This window comes from Lepidochelys kempii, chromosome 1 (assembly GCF_965140265.1).
Source record: "Lepidochelys kempii isolate rLepKem1 chromosome 1, rLepKem1.hap2, whole genome shotgun sequence".
Classification (NCBI taxonomy): Eukaryota; Metazoa; Chordata; order Testudines; family Cheloniidae; genus Lepidochelys; species Lepidochelys kempii.
In genome coordinates, this window is record NC_133256.1 from 227700974 (window position 1) to 227723809 (window position 22836).

Sequence of the window (22836 nt, forward strand, 5' to 3'; positions counted from 1 at the left end):
CGTCATGCTATTCCCCCATGCTATCCTCTCTTCCTAACCTGTGTACGTGTGCATAAGCAGCAGGAGCAAGGGAACTCCTAACAAAGATCTTGCTTGTATGAAAAGGACCACTATAACACAGGAAGAATAGTCCTAGTTTTAGCAGAATTGTTTCTGTATATCAAAGTTTTCCAGAAGGTGTAGGAAGCTGTTTAACACCACAGTATCCCCAGCAGCACAACACTCCCAAATGGCCTGGGAATGTGTACTACCTTCTGTGCAACAGATCGAGTTGCCTCAGAGACAGATTTAAATGTGAATTTAGCCCTGAGGAGCAAAGCTTCTTACCAGCCATATCCTCCACAATCAGCAAGCCAAGGGGAATCTTTGGTGTGGGCCAGGGAAACCGACAGGAAGATTCAACCTAACGGTGCTGGCAGCCAACTTGAAGTTCCAATTCCAAATGTATAGCTCTGGTAGTGCAGAGCACCCTTACAGCTGGCCTATGAGGCTAGCTGAGGTTACTGTGGCATGGGCAATCCCTACCTGGCATAGAGCCTGCATAGCCAACTCTACACCATCCAGCCAACACAGAGAGTACTCCAAAGGAGGGAAAGGTGGCCAGAAAGCACTGCGCTCCACCAATCCCCCTTGAGTCCACTGCAGGCAGCTAGAACTTAGAGCAGCTGAGACCAAATCAGCCCTGTGCATTGGGGGAGCATGAAGGTGACAAAGCCCCCTTCTACGGCTGCACTAAGCACAGCTCCGCTAGAGCCAAAGATCAAGGACTGCATCTCTAGGTGCCCAGTACTGAGATTCATTGTCTCTGCTCTTTGTTATAGTACCTGGTCTGCAAGATAAGTGGACGGTGCAGTTTATTTGCAATCATCACTTAACAGGGATGATTGTTTTTTTAAGGTGACAGGTGGTCCTCTGCCTTCAGGGATTCTTAGGGTATCTGTGCCATTTCCCATTGCTCCATTGGTTTACTTCTTCCCTTCCCTCCTATTCTCAAGGTCCTACATCCTAGAGACCTCCCTTGAAGACGTGTGGGTCTTCTTTCTGAGTCACGGCCATAACTTCTGCCTCAGCTGATAGGAAGCAATGGGGAGGGAATTATGACATGTTGCTCACTCCTCCTGCTGAAAAGGGATAAACCCGAGTCTTTTACTTGCTAATATAATGTAATGATTCATAGAATTTAAGGTCAGAAGGGTCTACAATCTTCTAGTCTGACCTCCTTCATAAAACAGACCAGAGAACTTTACTATGTAATTCCTGCACTGAGTTTAATAACTTGTGCTTGAACTAGAATATATCTTTTAGAAATACATCAACTTTTAATTTAATGAGTTCAAGTGATGGAGAATCCACCTCATCTCTTGGTAATTTGTTCTATTAGTTAATTACTCTCACTTATAAAATCTATGCCTTATTTCCAGTTTAATTTTTCCTTTCAAAGAACTTCTAGCCATTGGATCTTGTTAAACCTTTGTCTGCTAGATTAAAAAGTAATGTAATATCAGATATAGCCTCACTGCATGGGTAATTATAGGCCATGAGATGAGAAGCACTGACAAGAGGGACACCAGACATGCCCAAAAAAACCCCATGATCTCAATCTTCTGCTCCTTGTAAGAGGAAGTTTGTGTGGCCAAAGCCCAGCCAGTGCTAACTGACAGAATGCCAACCAAAGGTGGCAATAAATCATAAAAATAGCCTAAAATAGAGTTTAAATGAATAATACCTCTACAACCTGTCAAAATCCCTTGGGAAGATAATAAAGCCGCCCACTAAAATTCACTCTACTTTAATGACTTAGGGCAAAATTTTGTCTTCAGATGTGTCTATTGTATTTAATGGATGTAACAGAGACCAGAATTTGGCCTGTAATTTGTGCAATGTTGTATACACCATGCAAGATGACTTTTGATATTTTATTGGGGTGGGAGTGAGTGGAGCAGGATATACTAAAATATTAAATTGAATACTAGACCTATCTCTTGCGAGTACTGCAGAAAGCACTTAGACTGCAAAGTGGTGTTAAAGTGCCCTGTCCTCAGAAAATCCTACAACAAATAATTTAAGAGGCCTTTACTACCCGAGTCAAACCAACTGTCCATCAATGTAAATAAATAGCTTCAACTGGCGCTTTTTCCAGTCCATTCAGGCACAAAGTGACACCAGTACAGTAGGGCATACACAGCGAATCCCACACATAAAACATTCTGTGGAGCGTGAGAAACTGCACCACTGCAAATTGTTATTCAAAGGGACACTAAAGTTTGCAAATGCCTGTCCTTCTGGATTCCACAGCAAGATGAAATAAAACTACTGCAACAAAAACAGCCTCCGATGCTACTGTCCCTTCCACAGGAGCAGCTGTACAAAACAGTGTCTCCTCTGTTGGAAATCACAGCTCTGTGTGGTGTATCAGCACCCTCATTCAACCCAGAGAAGCAGATGTGAACCGGTGCTAAAGGGGAACAGTACACACAAGACTACCTCCTGCAAAGCGGGGGGACAATCAGACCAAGACGACTGCCATATTAACTAACCTTGCCCTCCTACTTTTATTAATAAATTTAATTTCTAAAGGGTACAATAATCAGCTGATTATAAGACCATGTAGACACTGAAACCTGTCCCAGTTCTCAGGGCATGTCTACATTTACCTCCGGAGTGATCGATCCAGCAGGGGTCGATTTATTGCATCCAGTGAAGACGTGATAAATCGACCGCCGTGCGCTTTCCTGTCCACTCTGGCACTCCACCGGACCAAGAGGCGCAGGCAGAGTTGACGGGGGAGTGTCAGCGGTCAATTTACTGCAGTGAAGACACCACGGTGAGTAGATCTAAGTACGTTGACTTCAGTTACGTTATTCACGTAGCTGAAGTTGCACAACTTAGATCGACCACCCCCACTCCAGTGTAGACCAGGCCTCAGTAGGATATCCTCTGCTGTACACTGAATCAGAGGGCAAACCACATGGAGTCCGGAGCAAAGAGTAAAGTAACACTGTTTTGAATGCTTTCCTGCAGTAACAAACAGTAATGGTCAGGCTAAGCTACCTGCCTTCACCTCTTCTCCCCCTCCATCCCCTCCACTCCACCAACGATGCCAGTCCTGATTTTGATCCCGCTGCACCCACAACCGTCCCCAGCCCCAGTATATGGAATGTATTCCTGCTTCTGGTCCTCCAGGCTAAGATGTTCACATCATTCAAATCTCTCCTTTAGGTGCACTTTGGGAAAGAAGAAAAAAACAGTCTGAGACATGAAGATGGGCACATGCCTAAATCGAGTAACTAGGCGATCCTGATGCCGTAACCTTTTCCCTTCCTCACCTCATCCCCTCCCTGCTATTTATTATCCTCACTTGTCTCATTTAAAGTTAGACTGTAAAACTCCTCAGGCCTCCTTGTCTTTCTGTGTGTGCTGCAAAAGCATCGAGCACACTTCTGGGGTAGTCATAATGAAAATGAAGATTGCTCGACTGACAGTCAAGACGACATAATTCCTCCTGTTAGCCAAAGAGCAAACAGTGCAGAGGTAGTGCAAGATTCTTGACACTGCTCCATTAATTAGCTTCAGTACTCGGAGGTACAGCCTTTAAAAAGTCAAAAGCATAATTCAAGTCTTCATGCTCGTTCAGTACTTGGCCCTGCACCATAGGAGCCGATGGGAGTTTTTGTCACTGATTTGCATAGGAGAAAAATTATCCCTTCAGTTATTGATCTCTGTGATCAGGCTGCTCGCAAATTAGTGCTAATTTTTTATGTAAACTTTCCACTAGGAAAAAGACTGAGAACACCAACTAACCTAACATAGGCTTCTGAACAGCTTTCACATAGCACTATCACTTACTAAAATCATGGGCCTGACTTGAACCTGTTAACAGTTGAGTCTACTCCAGTTACGATGCACATTAAGGGAGATAATGCAGATATGCATAAGGAGTCTTTTGGATAAGAGGGAGTCTGATAAACATAAAGTTTTTCTGTGTGTGTATATATATATATATAATACATGCACCCACAACATTATTTCCTGATGTAACCCTGTTGACTTTAATGGAGTAACACGAGAGATGTAATTGCCACTATGCCTGTATAAATAGCTTGTGCCTCTATAGTGTATATATTACCTTCAGGACGAGCCTTTGGTTTCTTGAGCCCTCCATCTTGCATCAACTCAAAAGCGAAGGAAACATTATGGACCTGCAAAGAAGCAATTTAAATAAATTCCCAAATTCTAACAAATTGATGAAAAAGCAGTTACTTTCTTCTCCCTTCTCTTGACATCAAAAATAATGATGCTGGGATTTATTTTGTTGGTTTTAAAATCAACAACATTTGTTGATCTGAATCGCAGCTGTTTTCCTCCCAGGAGTAAAGACAACAGAAATCAAATCAACCGAGGGACTCATTTAAGAAGAAAGTTTCCAAATGTAAAGAGTCAAAAATTTAAGATGGAGTACAGTCTGAATTAGGAAACCCCACAAAAACTTGGCAGAACAATCAAGTCTCTGTGTTGGAGACTGGGTGTGCTACTGAGATCAATAAATCATACAAATGTAGGGCAGGGAGGGACCTGGAGAAGTCAAGATGTCACAGCCTTTATATGAGGGCAGAAACATCTGCATTTCTGGTGAGCTTTTCCTGTCTGTATACTCATGATAAATTATAGTGTTTCAGACTCTACGGAACAGATCATCTGCCATCCAAGCAGTAATTTTCAACAGAAAGCAGGTGACAATTAGGAAGAGAGATTAGAAGTAAGGTCAGGCTTAACATTTTCAAATTATTTTCACTAGATCATTACAAACTAAGTACCAATCAGCAACAGTAAACGGCTGTCCCTCAGTAATAATTAAGAGCAGTATCTTGACAGAGGAAAAGAGGGCTTCTGGGTTCTATGAAAAAGAAGACAGTCACATTAACAGAGAACCCACAAAAACTATTCTTAGAATTAAGGCAAAGTCAGAGAACAGAACAGGGAGACACACAGGAAAGAAAAATATGAAGAGGATCAATTAGGGTTAGTCTACACTGGCAAAGCTAAAGCGTTGCTTGGCTTGTGTGGGCACAGCGCTGGGAGAGAGCTCTCCCTGCACTCTAAAAAAAAACAAACACCTCCACGAGAGGCGCGGCTCCCAGCGCTAGTGCACTGTCTACACTGACGCATTACAGAACTGAAACTTCCTGCGCTCAGGGGCGTGTTTTTCTACACCCGACCCAGAAAGCCGCTGTGCTGTAAATTGCCAGTGTAGACAAGCCCTTAGAAGAGAAACCTGTTGGGGAGAGAATGTTAGTCTGAAAGGATTTAACGTGAGCAATCAGCTTTTCTTCTGGATGCCTACTGACGTTTAAGAAATTCTTCCTCTCTGCATGTGGAAAGGTAATTTGTGCAAAGAGATCTTTGTATTTTTGTCCCTTTAAGTGATTGACTCTGGAGATATGTGCCATGAGGGGGGAGATGTAATTAAAACTACTCATCTCAGTGAGTGAGGGAGTTATGCATACAAAACCCCTTTGCATTAGGATGAGAAAAAGCTCCCTTTGTTGGATTAATTGATCAGAATTGTAATCTTTCCTTCTACTCCTGTTTTTCCTTGATTTATTTAGGCAAAACCAATTTCAGATGTAGAACGAGATGCACAGTTCACAAATAAAAGCAAACTAATCCCTCCCCACGCTCACAGAGACACTTTCTTTTTCCATGTCTGGTTCAAAACAATATCTAATAACTTTGGTTCAGCATGAGTCTCATGCAGCTAGACATAAACAAGCAACACCACAACCACAGCTGAGTAGCTATGGCATATAGATAAGCATTGTACGATTTTATACGCAAGAAAATTCAACCCATAAGAGAGAGAGAGAGAAAGAAAGAAAAACTGGAAGAAAAAAAAAAAAAGCTAAGCAGTACCCATGAAGGGTTTTTTTAATGAAATAATAAAATATTCATCTTTCCCAACCTGCTCTATAAACATAGTCCACACAGAATATGAAGTCCATCATCATCACCCACTCCCTTGGCATTTCTTTATTAGGAAAAGAAAACTCTAAGATAACAAAAGATACACTCAGATCTTATCCTCAGGCTCGGTTACTCCTAGGTGTTTCTCTCATAGGATTTCTCAGACCACATCCTGGATTCTCGTCTCTCCTCTCCAGGAAGCCACTCCTACCTCCCATACATCCACATCTGGCAACTCATCATCACCTGCCTAAGGGAGTCAGCAAACCCCAGGTTGCTGTTTCTCAGCGGAATCGACACCGGTTAACAGGACAAGGAGTTTCAGGCAAATTCTTCAGTCAGTTACAATACTTTCCTAATTTGGTAAAATATATTTTTTGCCCTACAGTATGGTACAATCCCTTCTGATGAGGATGAGCTATATCCATCAAAGGTGAGTTGGGCAGTGAAGACCAAGTCCTTTAAGGTGTTGGGCTCCTCCTGGTAGACGCTGGGCCTCAACCACCTCCACTAAAGTCAGCAGGAATTGAAGGTGCTCAGCATTTTGCAGGATCATGCCCTTAAAGACTACTAAGTTCCTGCAACGTTACTAACATGTCAACCCCCAATGCAGCCAGCTTCACTCCTATTCATAACCCTGGAATGCACTATGCGCTCAGACCAGAGCTCCACAGAACCCCACCAGAACAAGGAGCCAACCTCGCAGGGGGCAGATACATTGTTTGTATTCCAGAAGCATCTAAGGCCTGCAACCAGGGTCAGAGCCCCACTGTGCTTGGCACTGAACTCACTGAGAGATTACATAGCATCAGTGGTGCAAGTAGAAATCATTTCTTGCTGGTATGCTGCACTCATGGAAAGGACACAAAGGGGAGGCACGTGACTGCCCCATGTGACCCCACCCACGTGACTCGTCCCCGCTCTGTCCCCAGCCTGGGGCCCCCGCGCTCTCCCCGTCCCCTCCCCATGATCCACATCCATCCCACATTACATGGGTGGGGGAGGAGTTGGGGCATGCTGCTGTACAGACATCAGGCAGGAGGACTCAGGAGACACAGCTGCTTGGAAGGGCTGGGGGCAGTACACCTGGTGGCCCCATGTTCTGTTCCTTTCACCACTGAGGTTTCTGGGAGATCAAGGCTCTCTGGAACTGCAGCGGCGAAAGGAACAGAAGAATGTGAGGCAGAAGCAGCTGCTATATCCACCGTCCTTTGGCAGGGCTGCTCAGGACTCTCCTGGGAACCGCAGTGGGGCAAGGAGCAGAATGTGGGGCCATCGGGCCCCAACCCAACCCCACCCCACCCCTGCCCAGCCCTGTCCTCCGGCGGGGCTGCTCTACAGAGCCCAGGCAGGAGGACTCAGGAGATGCAGCTACGTGGAAGGGCTGGGGTGGGGCTGGCTCCTCCTGTGTCTTTCCAGTACACCATACCAGCTATAAATATCTTACTGGTATGGCGTACCAGACCACACCACCGTACTTGCACCACTGCATAGCATGGAGAAGGATTACATAGCACGGAGGCTAACAGTGAACCAGGATATCTAAACCAAGGGCCATCCCTGAAATTTTTCACATGGTACATTCCAGGGCTCCCTGCTGCCCCTCTCCCATGCCCTGCAGTTCCTCCTTCTTGTAGCAGGTCTTGAGGCTGTCACTCAGCAAGTCCTGTGGGCAGAGCAGAGAGGAAACGAGCTGCTGGAAGTGGGAGGAGGTCGGGCAAGCCCTGGTGTAGGAGCCAGCCCCCCAGCAGCAGTGAGGAGGAGCAGAGCTGGCTGCCCCTCTGCCCACTCAGATTTGGTCCTGCCACTTCTCCACCATGATGGGGGGATGGCAGGGCCAAACCTCAGTGGCACAGTGACCCCTGTGCACCAGGTTGCAATGCCACTCACTCAATTTCAGCCCTGTGGCACACCCATTGTGAAGGAGGGCCCATGGGACCCAACCCGAGTAGGCAGTCAGCAGCCAGCGCTGCCCCTCCTCTCCATGGCTGTTGGGAAGGCCCAACACAGACAACCTATCGCCCCTCCCAATGGCATGCAACATTCACAACTTGCTTATCACTCTAGGCACCACTGATCTAGGCCGCCCCCCGCTGCAACAGCGTGGCAAATCCTTACCCTCTCCTCACAGCTCACTTCATCTGTGATGCCCATCCACAATAACCTACTTTAGCTCAGATGCCATCATTCACATCTTACCATATGGAAAGAAATACATGAAAATGCTTAGCTAGATAGACAGAACACTGGGAGACCCAGAGGAAAACTGTGTACCTAGATTACAAACCCCTTGGGGAAGGAACAATGGCCCCCAATTCTGCAGTGACTTGTGCACAAGCAGATCCCTGAGCTGGTGTAGATTCCTATTTACTTCAGTGCGGTTTTGTGTGGCATGCTGCCAATAGGGTGCTCATTGCAGGATCAGAGCCTATGTTTGACTGTGCATCTGGTACAGAGTCAATCCCACTATCAGTGCTCAGCAAATGAGTTCTAACCCCAATACAGTCAGAGACCGGCTGTGTGGCCTTGGCCAAGTCACTACTGCTCTGCGTCAGTTCCTCATACACATTAGAGGTAATATTATTTATTTCCACATTTTACAGGGAAGTGACAAAAATTAGGAAAGATAAAGGATGGCTTTGTGGTGAAGGCACTGGACTGAGACTCAGGACATCTGGGTTCAATTCCTAGCACTGTGGTGCTGACTGCCTATGCTAGTCTGGGCAAGTCACTTAGTCTCTTTGTGCCTCAGTTTCCCACCTGTAAAATGGGGACAAGACTTCCCGTCTCCCACCTTTTGCCCTTCTTATGCCTTTCTTGGATTGTAAGTAGCTCAGGGCAGGGATTGTCTCTTATTGTGACTATATACGATGCCTAGCAAAATGGGGCCCTGGTCTCAGAGTGGCCTCTAAGCATTGCTGTAATAATAATTAAATAAGTTATTCAATCTGAACACGTAAAAGTTCTATGTAAGTGCAAACTATTTATTATTTTATATCCTTTGGGTTTATAAACATCATCTGACCACAACTGTGCTGGACATCGCAGGACCTAGCTTTTCTTCTCTTAAATATGTTTATAGGTATAGTCATTCAGGAAGTATTGGTAAAGTCACTGGGATTTACACCTTTGTTTCACAGGCAACCTTTAAAGTAAGGATTCTAGGAACTGCCAAGTGTTATAACGAATGCACCTTCGCTACAGCCTTTGAAAGAAAGGATATGCTATACTCTGGCTTAACTGGGCATGAAGAGAATTCAGCCAATGGATGGAAAATAGCATGTGGGATATGGTAGTGAGCGGAGTCCAGATTGGAATTTCTACTCACCTTCTGATCAAAACTTTCAGGTGTTAAATAAAAGTGGTGGAGTGGAACAAAATAGTCTTCGAGCAGACCCATGAGCAATACCAAATAGACACCATCTGCAAACTGAGGAGAGATACTGGTGAAATTCCCAGATGACAGGCAAGAGGCATTTGGTTTCATGCGAGGCTTTGCAACCAATGAGAAAAATCAAGATAAACGGCCCAAACCATTTACCTCTACTTGCAGCACTTCATTAGCTGGTTTACAGACATTTAATAATCTACCTTCTGCCCCATTCAGGACTGGGAAGGAGTTTACTGCACTTGTGTCAGAAACAGTAGGACCCTTGGCCAGTTCCTCTTCTCCCCAGACTCAACCATCAAGGCCCTGTATCATGGTCAATATCCTTTCAGCTGAGGAATGCCGAACGGGTTTTTCTTTGGAGTCCATTGACCTAGCCCTAAGTGGCTAGACAGGTTGCTGCAGAGGGGCACAGGGATGTCTCCCCACATCTGAGTGCACTGTTTTCACCACCCTCACTATGAGTAACTATGTGCTACATTGATAATGGGAAACTATATCTTTAAAAGACAACCCAGAAGACCACACAAAACTCTTTTGCATGCCTTTTCCTTGTTTTACACCATATGTATGTTCACGTGACTTGGGATGAGGTGCTCCAACCCAAGAGGAGAGCCACACCAAGCTTATGAAGAGACCCACCAGTAGAGTATCACTGCTGTAAACTCATACAATTCCTTTTAAATGTTGGTAGGTACTGTATCTTTCAAAAAGAATTATCTATATTGGTTCCAATATGACCTGTATGACATCCCCTGAACTTTTTAATCAGAGATAAGGTGGAACATGCAAAGAGTTCTCTGGGGCAAGAGCAGTCTTTGTTCTGTGTTGTACAACATCCAGAACCATGGGGTCCTGGTCCATGACTAGGGCTCTTATGCGCTACAGTAATAATAAAGCAGTGCAACAATCCACAGAGACCTACACTTCCAAAACCAGAGCCACATAAATGTGGCATGGGATAAGCCACTACCACTTTAGCAGAAGCAGAAACTCCTGTTAGCTGTCAGTAGACTTAAGGGGGAGATTTTCAAAGGCACAAATGGCAGAGAGGTGCCTAACTCCAATTGGAAATGAATAGGAGTTAGGGTCTTTGTTGCTATTTGTTTCTTTTGAAAAATCTTTATCTACATCCGCTTTGTAGGCCAGCCACTAGAGGAAGAAATTCTCAAAACACTTGACCAGGTCTCATTCCATCTAGTTAGGGACAGTAGTACAGAAAACCCAGCCAGCACGTTTATGTACTACTGCACTATCTGACCAAGGTAAGCAATAGTTCAATGATCAAAATTCCGTGTTATCTAGTAACTTGTCAGACATGACAGCCTCTCAACCTACTTTCCAGAGCATAAAAATCCTTGTTAATTCTGACCACTTTGCACTGCAGTCTAGCAACTGCTTCCACCGTAAGTGCAATGGTGGAGTTCCAAGATTCTGATTGATTCCTAAAATAGAAGGTGTCTCATCTAACCAATATTTCCATTTATTCTAACCTCCCCTGGCCCATTTTCTTGTATTTTTTACATTCTTTGTACATTTCAGCACTGGTGAATGATGCTGGATTGACAGCCCTTGGAGATGAAAGATCTGTATGCATAAATCAGATACCGCATTGACAGCAATCATACAAGACTCTTGGGGCAAGCGGGTGGATCAAGTCTCCATAGCCCAATTAATCACAGGTATCTCAGCAGAGAGCTCAAGTCAATTTTTGTGATAAAGATAGCCAGGCCCCAGAACTGGACTGAAACCTCCCATTCACTAAGGCCCCAGAATTTCCATCAGTGGATGATCAATTTAATCTGTATCAGCCTAGGCCAGATTCAGACCAATTACCCAGATGAAATGCTCAGTAGTCCATAACCAATTCCCTAGGCTATCCAGTGCCCACACTTACTCTCCTGGGCAAACAGCAAAGAATAAGTTAACCATGTAGTCCCATTTTAAAGCAGTCTTTATCTTTTATGAACTCTCTTCCATTACACAGTTTAATTGTTTCTATTACAGCAGTTAGAGCTATGCAAGCTTCTGATATGCTCGCAGCTGAGTGAAAGCAACATGCCCCAGTGTCTCCAGAACTCACGTTTGATTGGGTTATAGTGTTTTGAAGGATACCCAATATCCAAACTGAGTTAAACACAGACAGACCTATGCCACAACAATTACTGAATCAACTGAGGATATCCTGGTTCAGATCAACAGCCTGAATTCACACAGTTGGAAAAGACATGCCCGTCACCTGCTCTCATCCATAGTTTAAGTAATACAGCGAGTGCTTTGCACATGTTTTCTTTGATGTGTTTGAAACATTGGTCTGAAACCCAGCCATATATTACAGTCAATAACACAAACAAATATTAAATATTCTAAAACTTCTCTCGTTATCTGAAGCCAGGCGAGGTTACAAATTACCAGCTGCATCTGCTATAAGTCATGTGTGCAATAAGTGGGCAAGAGAAGCAGCCAGAGGCAAACATTACTGCAAATAACCATCACCTACAAAATAAGGCAAACACACATGTGTATCCCTCTAGCAGAACTATTCACGTGTATAAAGAGAAGCACATGCAAAACAGTTTGCACAACTGGGGCCTAAATTTGTAATTTACACCTTGAGATTTATTTTCTTGTCTAAAACGCCTACCTGTGTTTCTAATTCTGTCACTTCCAAGTTTAGCTTATTTAGGTGTTTGTTCACAAAGGTGATCAGAGACTGTAAAGGAAGATGACAAGGATTAATGAGATTAGAAACAAGAACCAATGTCCATATGGTAGGGTTAATACAGCATTAGACTAAAAAGATTGGTAAACAATTGTCACAATACCCTCTTTGTCAGTACACACAAAAATAAAAAAAATGTAAGAATTAAAGTGATACAGCAGTGTAAATTACTATCTCCATTGCAACAGTATTATGGCAGGAGTCACCTCTTACAAGTTATTTTTCTTAGCATGCAAGCACATTTTTAATCTTGGAGGAAATGCTATGGTGGTGTTGGTTCAGTTGCCGGTTCTTGGGGGAGCCATGGTAAGCAGCAGGAGTGTGCACTGCCTGCCCTAATTCTCCAAAGAGAGCCAATTCTTGCACCAGAACTGTTCTATGGGAATTGGGCCTTGGTACTGGGCTGAGATTCTTGAATGAAGGGATGGTCTGTGTGCCGTTTGTGACCCCTCTGCTCCAGAACTGGTGTGTGTGTGTGTGTATAAATAAACAAGTTACAATAAGAATATACCCAGGCTCTGTATGTCTGATTTCCATCTGAACAGGAAGCTGATCTGCAAGGCCCTAGACATCTGCTACCATTCAGCAGAGGGACAACAGCAGCATGAATATGTACAGTAACTCCTCACTTAAAGTCGTCCCAGTTAACGTTGTTACATTGCTGATCAGTTAGGGAACATGCTTGTTTAAAATTGCACAATGCTCCCTTATAACGTCATTTGGCAGCCGCCTGCTTTGTCCACTGCTTGCAGGAAGAGCAGCCCGTAGCAGCTAGCTGGTGGGGGCTTGGAACCAGGGTGGACCGGCAGCCCCCCTATCAGCTCCCCTCTCCCCTAAATTCCTTATGTGGCAGCCACCCAGCAGGCTACCAATTGCCGGCAGTTCAGCTGTCCCTCCCCCCACTGCCCTATGCTGCTCCTGCCCTCTGCCTTGGAGCTGCTCCCCAGAGCCTCCTGCTTGCTGTGCGGAGGGTCGGAGGAAGATGGGGGCTAATTTCAGGGTGCCCCCCTCCCCCCTGCTCCTGCACCCTGCTTACCCCATCTTCCATAGAGCAGGAGGAACACATGACAGCGGATTCCTAGCAGCAGCTGCCAGCTCAGCTTGCTGATCTACTTAAAAAGGCAATGTACTTAGAGTGGGGTCAGCGTACTTAAAGGAGCAATGCGCACCTCTCTCTCACACACAGGGTGTGTCTCTCTGTCTCTGTCTGCCATGCTGTCTCCCCTCCCTCCATTCGTGCTGCCTTGTAGAGCACGAGGCTACATTAACAACGAGTTAACCCTTGAGGGCTCAGCCAATTGCTAGTTCATCATTTAGCAGTAAGGTATTTCCTGGGAAATATCCCACCCTCTGACTTCACCACCTCAACCAAGCTTCACAATCATCATCGCTGTGTATAGTATTAAAGGGTGAAAAAAAATTCCCTAGAACTTAACCCCGCCTATTTACTTTAATTCTTATGGGGCAATTGGATTCGCTTTACATCGTTTAGCTTAAAGTACCATTTTTCAGGAACATAACTACAACGTTAAGCGAGGAGTTACTGTACTAAGATATTTATCCCAGCAATCTAGCCATCAGCTTAAAATATTTTTAGAGGGACGTGGAGTCAGATTTTAAAGTGTATATTAAATGGGCAGCATTCACTTAAAATTCAATCAACTTTTTAAAAATGCTTTAGCAGCAGTTTCAGAATGGAAAAATAAAAACGTGTCCATGCTACACGCCTAAACGTATTAGTTTAAATGTATCCTGGAAAACACCTCTTCTGTCCTGGTCCATGACTAGGGCTCCTAGGTGCTTTACTAATTAGGGCTGTCAAGCGATTAAAAAAAATTAATCGTGATTAATAGTGTTGTTAAACAACAATAGAATACCATTGATTTTAAATATTTTTGGATGTTTACTACATTTTCAAATATATTAATTTCAATTAAAACACAGAATACAAAGTGTACAGTGCTCACTTTATATTTATTTTTATTACAAATATTTGCACTGTAAAAAATAAAAAAATATTTTTCAGCTCACCTCATACAAGTACTGTAGTACAATCTCTTTATCATAAAAACTGAACTTACAAATGTAGAATTATGTACAAAAAACCTGCATTCAAAAATAAAACAATGTAAAATTTTAGCGCCTACAAGTCCACTCAGTCCTATTTCTTGGTCAGCCAATCACACAGACAAACAAGGTTGGTTACAATTTTCAGGAGATAATGCTGCCCGTTTCTTGTGTAGAATGTCACTTGAAAGTGAGATCAGGCATTCGCATGGCACTGTTGTAGCTGACACTGCAAGATATTTACATGCCAGATGTGCTAAAGATTCATATGTACCTTCATGCTTCACCCATCATTCCAGAGGACACACATCCATGCTGCTGACTGACACATGTTCATTTTCATCATCTTAGTCAGATGCCACCAGCAGAAGGTTGATTTTCCTTTTTGGTGGTTTGGGTTCTGTAGTTTCTGCATCAGAGTGTTGCTCTTTTAAGACTTCTAAAAGCATGCTCCACACCTCGTCCCTCTCAGATTTTGGACGGCTCTTCAAATTGTTAAACCTTGGGTTGAGTGCTGTAGCTATTTTTAGAAATCTCACATCGGTACCTTCTTTGTGTTTTGTCAAATCTCTGTGAAAGCATTCTTAAAACGAACATATACTGGGTCATTATCTGAGACTGCTACAACATGAAAGATATGCAGAATGTGGGTAAAACAGAGCAGGAGACATACAGTTTCTCCCCTTCCCCCAGGAGTATAGTCACAAATTTAATTGACACATTATTTTTTTAACGAGCATCATCAGCATGGAAGCATGTCCTCTGGAATGGTGGCTGAAGCATGAAGGAGCATATGAAACTTTAGCGCACCTGGCATGTAAACATCTTGCAGCGTCAGCTATAAAAGTGCCATGTGAACGCCCGTTCTCACTTTCAGGTGACATTGTAAATAAGAAGCAGGCAGCAGTATCTCCCGTCAATGTAAACAAACTTGTTTGTCTTAGCAATTGGCAGAATAAGAAGTAGGACTGAGTGGACTTGTAGGCACTAAAGTTTTACACTGTTTTGTTTTTGAGTGCAGTTACACAACCAAAAAAAAAAAAATCTGCATTTGTAAGTTACACCTTCACACTAAAGAGATTGCTCTACAGTACTTGTATGAAGTGAATTGAAAAATACTATTTCTTTTGTTTATCATTTTTACAGGGCATACATTTGCAATCAAAAATAATAACATAAAGTCAGCACTGTGCACTTTGTATTCTGTGTTGTAACGGAAATCAATATTGAAAATGTACAAAAACATCCAAAAATATTTAATAAATTTCAATTGGTATTCTAAGTGCAATTAATTGCAATTAATTTTTTTAATCATGATTCATTTTTTTAATCAATCACGTGAGTTAACTGTGATTAATTGATAACCCTACTAGTAATACAAATAATAACAATCATATAATGCAAAGAAGCAAATTTCAGTTCCAATCTCTATGTAAAATAGTTACTCAGTTTTATGCTCAACAGTTTAACACTGGTATTTGCACAAGCCAATGGAATAATGCAAAATCTTTGTCTGTTCTCTTCCAGATGGATATATTAACAAAAGCTGGCCCAGATTAATGGCTATTCTTCCTTTTCCCTCTGCCCCCAAAAAGTGGCATGTTGAAGGTGGAACAGAGGGTGGCCTGTGATCTGTATCAGAAGAACAGACCCAGGGGACTGTTCCAGCTGTCGTAAGTGAGCATCCCTTTGGACGCATTAATGAAAGTGAAGTTTAAATAAATAAAGAGAGCAAGATTGAGTGAGTGAGTGAGTGTGTGTGTGTATTACAACTTCTTGCAGCCATAATTGGTGAATCACAACTCATATCTGTCCCTCTGACAGCCACAGTACACTAGGGAGATTCTCCAGCTGTGGAAGGGCACCCCTTGTACAAGACAATTGCTCAGATCAGACACTGGATGCTTCTTTTGGATATTAATACTTGTAGTTTCTCTCAAAGTGCTGTATGGAAGAGGGCTGACAAACACCAAGAATCATCCAAAACCCACTTGAAATTATGGGAGTCTTAACTGACTCCAGTGAATACTGGGCCAAGCCACAAAGCTTCAAGATAAGCACTTCAGTTGTAACTTTGGAGTGAAATTTGTATGATTCTGATGGGCATATTTTTTCCACTGATACCACAAATATTTTCTACAGGTTTCCAGACTTCTGGGACCCCTTCCTGCTTAAAAATCCACTACTGACTACAGTAGGAAATACGTTTTTAAAATATTTTACCTTTTTCACGACGCTGAGTTTATCTGGTGCATGGTCAAAGAGGGTGTCAAAGGCATCTCGTTCTGATTCACAAAGAGACGAAAGCAATGTTAGAAAAATCAATTCTGCTGTAACAGTCAGATGTGGAAGCAAGTTATGTATGTTAATTTTCTTTGTTCCTTGTCTTAGGAAAAACACAATGGAGATTCAAACAAAAATCAGTCAGCCAACATAGGTGTCTAAAGGCCAGAGCAAACTGAATTGGGAATCTTGGGAGTAGTTGAAAATGGTGTCTTGAATGTGAAATGCAGAAGGGAAATCCCCCAATTTAATACAGAAAACAGACACATGAAAACAAAAAACATCTATTACAAACGGAAAGAAAAGTTGCCCTATGGCCTATTTTTCTCTATATCAAATGGTCATTGAATATTACTTGATGTTTGTGTTCTTCAGGAATTGTGTATGCCCGTTGCTGAGTGATACAGCAATCAGGCCCTGATTCAGCTAGGTACTTACTCGCAAACTTAACTGTAAGCACGCTAGGAGTACCATTGACTTAAATGAAGCTACTCACAGGCTTGAAATTGGGGCACGTCTTCACTAGCAACATTAAAGTGCTGCCGCGGCAGAGCATTAACATGCCTTCTGTAGTCATGGCTTGTATAGTCCACGAGGGGAGCAGCTCCCAGCTCTGGGGCATGGTCTACACTGGCGCTTTACATCCCCGAAACTTACAGCGCTCAGGGGTGTGTTTTTTCACACCCCTGGGTGAGGAAGTTGCAGTGCTGTAAAGTGCCAGCATAGACCAGCCCTGAGTCATGCAAGTAGGTGCCTTGCTGAATTAAGGCCTGAACGCAGACCTGATTTCCCCCCATCCTCCACCCCAGTATTCAATGTAAAGAATAAGCATTTAGCACTTCCATAGCGATTTACACTTCAACAGGTCTGCGCACTCGCTAATTAATCTCATCTAAATTGATTTAAACTAATTAAATATGAGTGCATTACTTCTGTTGGTATTTTAATGGTAAATCCACTGCATTTGATGAAGGTTGTATTCACGCTGAAGTCAATGAAAGTCATTTTCCTTCTGTATGAAGAGAGACTGTGCCTTCTCCAGCCGCTCCAGATTCACAGGCCCCAAAGAGGTTATCCAACTCGAACCCAACACTCCTTTTTTCTTGGTCTCACACAGTGCTTAGATGAAGGAGCGAGCAGGCTGCCATTAGGCTGGGGTCCCAGAGTGGGGGGATGTATGTTAGGGTATAGGATTCAAACACACTTAAGAAAAAGTTTGACAATGGGATGTGCAAATCCTGAATATCCCTCGACAGAGCAGTGGAATGTGGTAATTGCAGCCGGGTGCACTCTAAGAGAGCTAACAGCCAATCCGTGCTGTTTGAGCTGAAGGAGGTAGTCCAATCTGAGAGGTAATGGAGCTCAGGCAGCATCGACCTGTCCGTCGGCACACCGAAGTTGGAACCGGTTCCACGTGTGGGAATAGGTACGTCCAGTAGAATCGCACTTGCTATTTATCAAGATATGTTTTACTGAATCTCAACAGGTTATTTCTGAATCCCAGAACCACAAAGGACCAAGCTTTCAGGAGGAGCATCCGCGAATTAGGATGGTGAATGCATCCCCTGTCCTGAGAGAGGAGCCACGATGCTGGGGGAAGGTTTATAGGCCGAGAGAGTGTCATGTGAAGCAGGTACGCGTACCAGACTTGTCATGGCCATGTTGGTGCTATTAGTATAATCAGAGCTTGATCTTCCTGTATCTTGCATAAGACTCGGAACAGGAGGGGAAAGGGAGGGAAGGCATACAGAAGTGGCACATTCCAGTTCATAATGTATGCATCCCTCAGCAAATCACGTCCCAGGCCTGCTCTGGAACAAAATTGAGGACAGTGGGTGTTCTCGTGAGTGGTGAAAAGGTCTATGGTGAGATGACCCCATCAACAGAAGATGGGTCGGAGTGCTCTCATGACGAGCTGCCATTCATGCTCGTGCGAGAAGGTTCTGCTCAGCACATCCACTGTCATATTTTGATGTCCAGGGAGATACGCAGAAGAGATGGAGATGTTGTGGATACACCAATTCCATAGCTTAATTGCTTCTGAGCATAGGGAATGGGACCTGGCACCTCCTTGCCTGTTGATGTAATACATGCAGGCGAGGTTGTCCGTCATTACTCGAACAGTCCGGTTTCTGAGGAGTGGTAGGAAATGTTGGCAGGCATTGTGGACCGTCCTCAGTTCCAGGATGTTGATTGGTAAGGTGAACTCAGTGGGCATCCATCAGCCCTGTATAGTGTGCTTGCATAGATTCACTCCCCAGCCGAGGAGGGAGGCATCAGTGGTAAGTATCACAGTACGATACAGAAATAACCTGTTCAGATTCAGTAAAACATATTGTGATAAATAGCAGGTGCGATTCTACTAGACGTGGAACCGGTTCCAACTTCGGTGTGCCGACAGACAGGTCGATGCTGCCTGAGCTCCATTACCTCTCAGATTGAACTACCTCCTTCAGCTCAAACAGCACAGATTGGCTATTAGAGTGCACCTGGCTGCAATTACGGTAAGTATCACGGAGGTTGAAGAAAAGGGACCCTGGCACAGACATTGTCGGGCACATCTACCACAGCAGTAAGTCCTTGACCTGGGTTGGCATGGACAGGAGTTTTTGCATGCTGTGCTTGTGAGGAAGATATACTGTATGAGCCAGCCCTGAAGACACCCCGCACATGCAGCCTCGTGTGTTTGACCACAAATGTAGCAGCAGCCACATGTCCCACAAGTGGGAGGCATGTAAGTGCTGGGATTTGGGGACATGCTCGGGTGGTTGAAACTAGTTGTGTTATTGCTGTGAACCTGTGAGGTGGTAAAAACGCTCTTGCCCACTTGGCATCGAATAGAGAGCACCAATGAATTCCAGCGTTTGCACTGGGGTTAGTGTGGACTTTTCAAAATTGATAAGGAGGCCCAGTTTTGTAAAGAGGGTCATTGTAGTGTGGACTGCTTGGAGTGCTTCGGTCTTGGATGGCGCTTTGAGAAGGCCATCATCTAGATACTGGGAAATGGTGATGCCTTGTTTGCAGAGGAAGGCCATGACCACTGCGAGTACTTTGGAAAAAAGTCAAAAGCTGTGGATAGTCTGAAGGGTAGTACCCTGTACTGGTAGTGACCGTGGCCGACGATGAATTGTAAGAAATGTCTGTGAGCAGGGTGTACTGCAATATGAAAGTACGTGTCCTGTAGGTTGAAGTGGCTCGGGATCTTTCAATGAGTGTAAGGAGTTGTCCGTGCGCTCAGAAAAGAGTTTTTCTCCCTCAAATGGGAGATCCTCGACCGTATTTTGCACCTCCTTAGGGAATCCTGAAAGGTACAACCATGATGCATGTCGCATTGCTACTGCAGTAGCAATGGATGGGCAGTTGTATCAGCTGAGTCCAGGGAGGCCTGTGGGGTCATGACCTTCCGAAATGAGGTGCAGGAATTGTTCCCTTTTTTCCCCTGGCAGATCCTGGCAAAGTTCCTCCAGCTTAGAATAAACTTTATAACGATATTTGGCCATATCTCTTGGCCAGATGAATAGGATTTTCTGCCCAAGAGATCTAAATGTTTCCAGTCTCAGTCAGGATGACCAGATCGGGATTGGCATTGATGGCCATTCTCTTGCACCGCATTCACCACGAGGGAATTCGGGGCAATAACTCCACATTTTTTGCAGGTTCATAATATTTCCTATCTGCCCATTTGCATGTAGGGGGGGATAGAAGCTGGAGTCTGCAAAAGGTTTGTAGGTTCAAATAGTGCACCTTTAATAGGTAGGGCAATTTTTGTTGTCGAGTATGAAGAACGTCAATCAGTTCACGTTGTTGTTCCATGACTCCTCAAGTGGGATGTTTAGGGAGTCAGCCACTCCACAAAACAACTCCTGAAAGTGACGAAAATCATCAGCTGCAGTGGGAGGTGGTGGCATGATGGCTTCATCAGGTGAAGATGAAGAAAACGGCAGGACCAGAGGTACCTCCTCATCCTGCTCTCCTTCCAGTTCCTCCTCCAGTAGTGGTATTGTGGAGGCTGTGTTTCTGGAAGTTGAGAGATTGTTGAAGAGGGGATGGATGGATGGATGGAGGTCGGCGTGTTTGCAGCGGTGTGGGATTACCAAATTGTGCCATGGGGGTCCCAATATGGCCAATTAGAGGGAAAGGGAATATATGGTTGCATCCATGGGGCCCCTGAAAAGGCTGGGTGCCCTAATTGCGGCAGAGTAAGGCTGGTAAGTTGATGTTAATTGTCCTGATGTGGATGGGGCAAGAGAGTCTTGATAATCACCCACATCCTCCTCGACATCACTGAGGAAAGAAGATGCTGTCCTTGTGGGAGAGCACGAAGAGCGTGTTGACTGAGAAGTGGGTGAGATCTGGGACACCTCCTGTCTGAGGAGTGGAGTATCTGCAGTGTCAGCTACAGCGAGGCCTGACAGCTGTGTGAATTCCTGTGGGTGATCTCTGGTCAGTGCCTGTGTTGAGCACAGGGCTGAGGTGTGATATGGGAAAGAGTCAGCAGATGGCGCCAGAGAGCTCTCTAGAGCCACGGCTTTAGTACCGAGGTTCTCAAAACTGGGGGTTGGGACCCCTCAGGGGGTTGGGAGTTTATTACATGGGGGGCTGCGAGCTGTCAGCCTCCACCCCAAACCCTGCTTTGCCGCCAGCATTTATAATGGTGTTCCTCGGACAAGGGGAGTGAGGGTCAGCAGACAATCTTGCTGAGCATGAGTGTCTCTCCAGTGAGCAGTAAGAACTGGGGTCCGACACTGGTTGCAGGGACTTTTCCATGAGGAGTGGGAACACTTCTGGGAAACGTCCCTCTCCCAGGCAACGGACATGGCTGTCCGTTATAGAGAAACCTGCCCCACTTAAACCCAGAAGAGCCAGGCATAAGGGCGAGGGAGTAGCATCCCTGACGGGAATTAGGGAAAACAAAAAAATAATTACTTTTTTTTTTTAAAAGGATAAAGGAGAAGAAAAGAAAATGAAGAAGCTAGCTAACTACGAGAGGGAAAAACAGGTAAGAGACTATCTAAATAACCAAGTGGGCTCTGCGAACTGTTCCATACTAGACCACAGGCAGTAGAGAAGGGTCCGAGGACGGTCAGACCGCATAGCGCGGGGGAGGAGAGGTGCACGTGTGCGGTCTGATGGGCACTGCTATTGAAGACCTCTGACACAAAGGCGCTGCCGCACCTACGGTGGAGCACCGATCGGGACATCACTCCAAGTAGTAGTTCTGGCTCTTTTGGTAGCTGTTCCTTGTGCTCCAGTCCCCACTCCTCCCTGGTGCTTCAGGCAGTACTCCCCACAGCCAGTAACAGAGCTGTCCCAGCTATGTGCTCCTGCCCTGTGCAATTGCCTACTCCACTGCCCTGGACTACCCAAGACACACTTGTAAGAAACACAGACACTTTGTCAATGTGTTTGAAGGGGCAACTTTCAAAGGTTCATGTGTTACTTACCAAATCTTCCCATCATCATCCTGCAAGTGAGAACATGAGAAAATATTCATTTAGTTCATGAATCATTACCGTCAAGGAAAAGATCCTGGCCTTAATGGGCCTGATCCTGTGCGGTACTAAGGATCCTCAACCCCCACTGAGGTACAAATCTCAGCACCCAACAGAATCAGAGCCAACATGCTGGAGGAAGAGAATGGGCCAAATGTATCCCGGGTGTAACTCCACTGATGAAGCGTAATTATTACTTTTCCAAGTCTAAGAGTGAATGAATAAATATATCAATTTATATTATTAGATACCAAATCTCTGTACACATATAGATAATAGATTACATTACACAGTTCAGAATAAGCATTGCGATGGTTAGGTATACCACAGTTTTATTTAGAGAAAAAGAATATTTATATATATAGCTTATATATGGTATGCATATTTGTATGTTATGGAAATAACATAGGTACATACTACACATGAACCAAGTCCTCAGCTGGTGAAGTCAATGGAGCTATGCAGATTTACATAAACTGAGAATCTGGCCTATCTATATGCACAGAAGAGTTTTGTGAGAGTTCTGTCCAGGGTTTAGTTTTGTTGGCTGTTATGGGGTTAGGTTGTGTGTGTGTGTGTGGGGGGGGGGGTTGTGTTTCTAACTTGTGTCAGAGCACTTAGGTGCCTCATTTATTTAGATCTACACCATATAAAAATACACACTTAATTACACACCAAACACACAGTAGCACCTTTCCCCCTAAAACAAAACACTTTACAAACTATATCCAGCACCACTGAACCGCAGCCACCTCCGAGAAAGAGGTCTGCCAAGCACACTGCACAAGCTGGAGGAAGGAAAGTAGTTTCGGCCAAAGACACCATGGCAAACCTCCATTCCCCTTAAAAGGGCCACGAGAGCTTTAATGTCTGCACAGAAAAGCTGCGCCCTCATTTCTGAAGGTTTCATCCAAAAGGACCCC

General features: G+C 44.4%; 1 protein-coding gene across 5 annotated transcripts in view; it reads right to left on the bottom strand.

The window, feature by feature from the left end:
• Window positions 1–22836, bottom strand: part of PARVB (parvin beta) — a 97543-nt gene that overhangs the window by 5042 nt on the left and 69665 nt on the right. For 4 of the 5 annotated variants that reach the window (XM_073316514.1, XM_073316551.1, XM_073316534.1 and 1 more), the window contains exons 8-12: window positions 21866–21885; window positions 16362–16423; window positions 11994–12062; window positions 9290–9391; window positions 4127–4199 (exon numbers count right to left, since the gene is read on the bottom strand). In XM_073316514.1, the coding sequence (XP_073172615.1) occupies window positions 4127–4199; window positions 9290–9391; window positions 11994–12062; window positions 16362–16423; window positions 21866–21885 (326 nt within the window). The remainder of the gene's footprint in view (window positions 1–4126; window positions 4200–9289; window positions 9392–11993; window positions 12063–16361; window positions 16424–21865; window positions 21886–22836) is intronic. The other variant, XM_073316524.1, reaches the window with a different exon arrangement.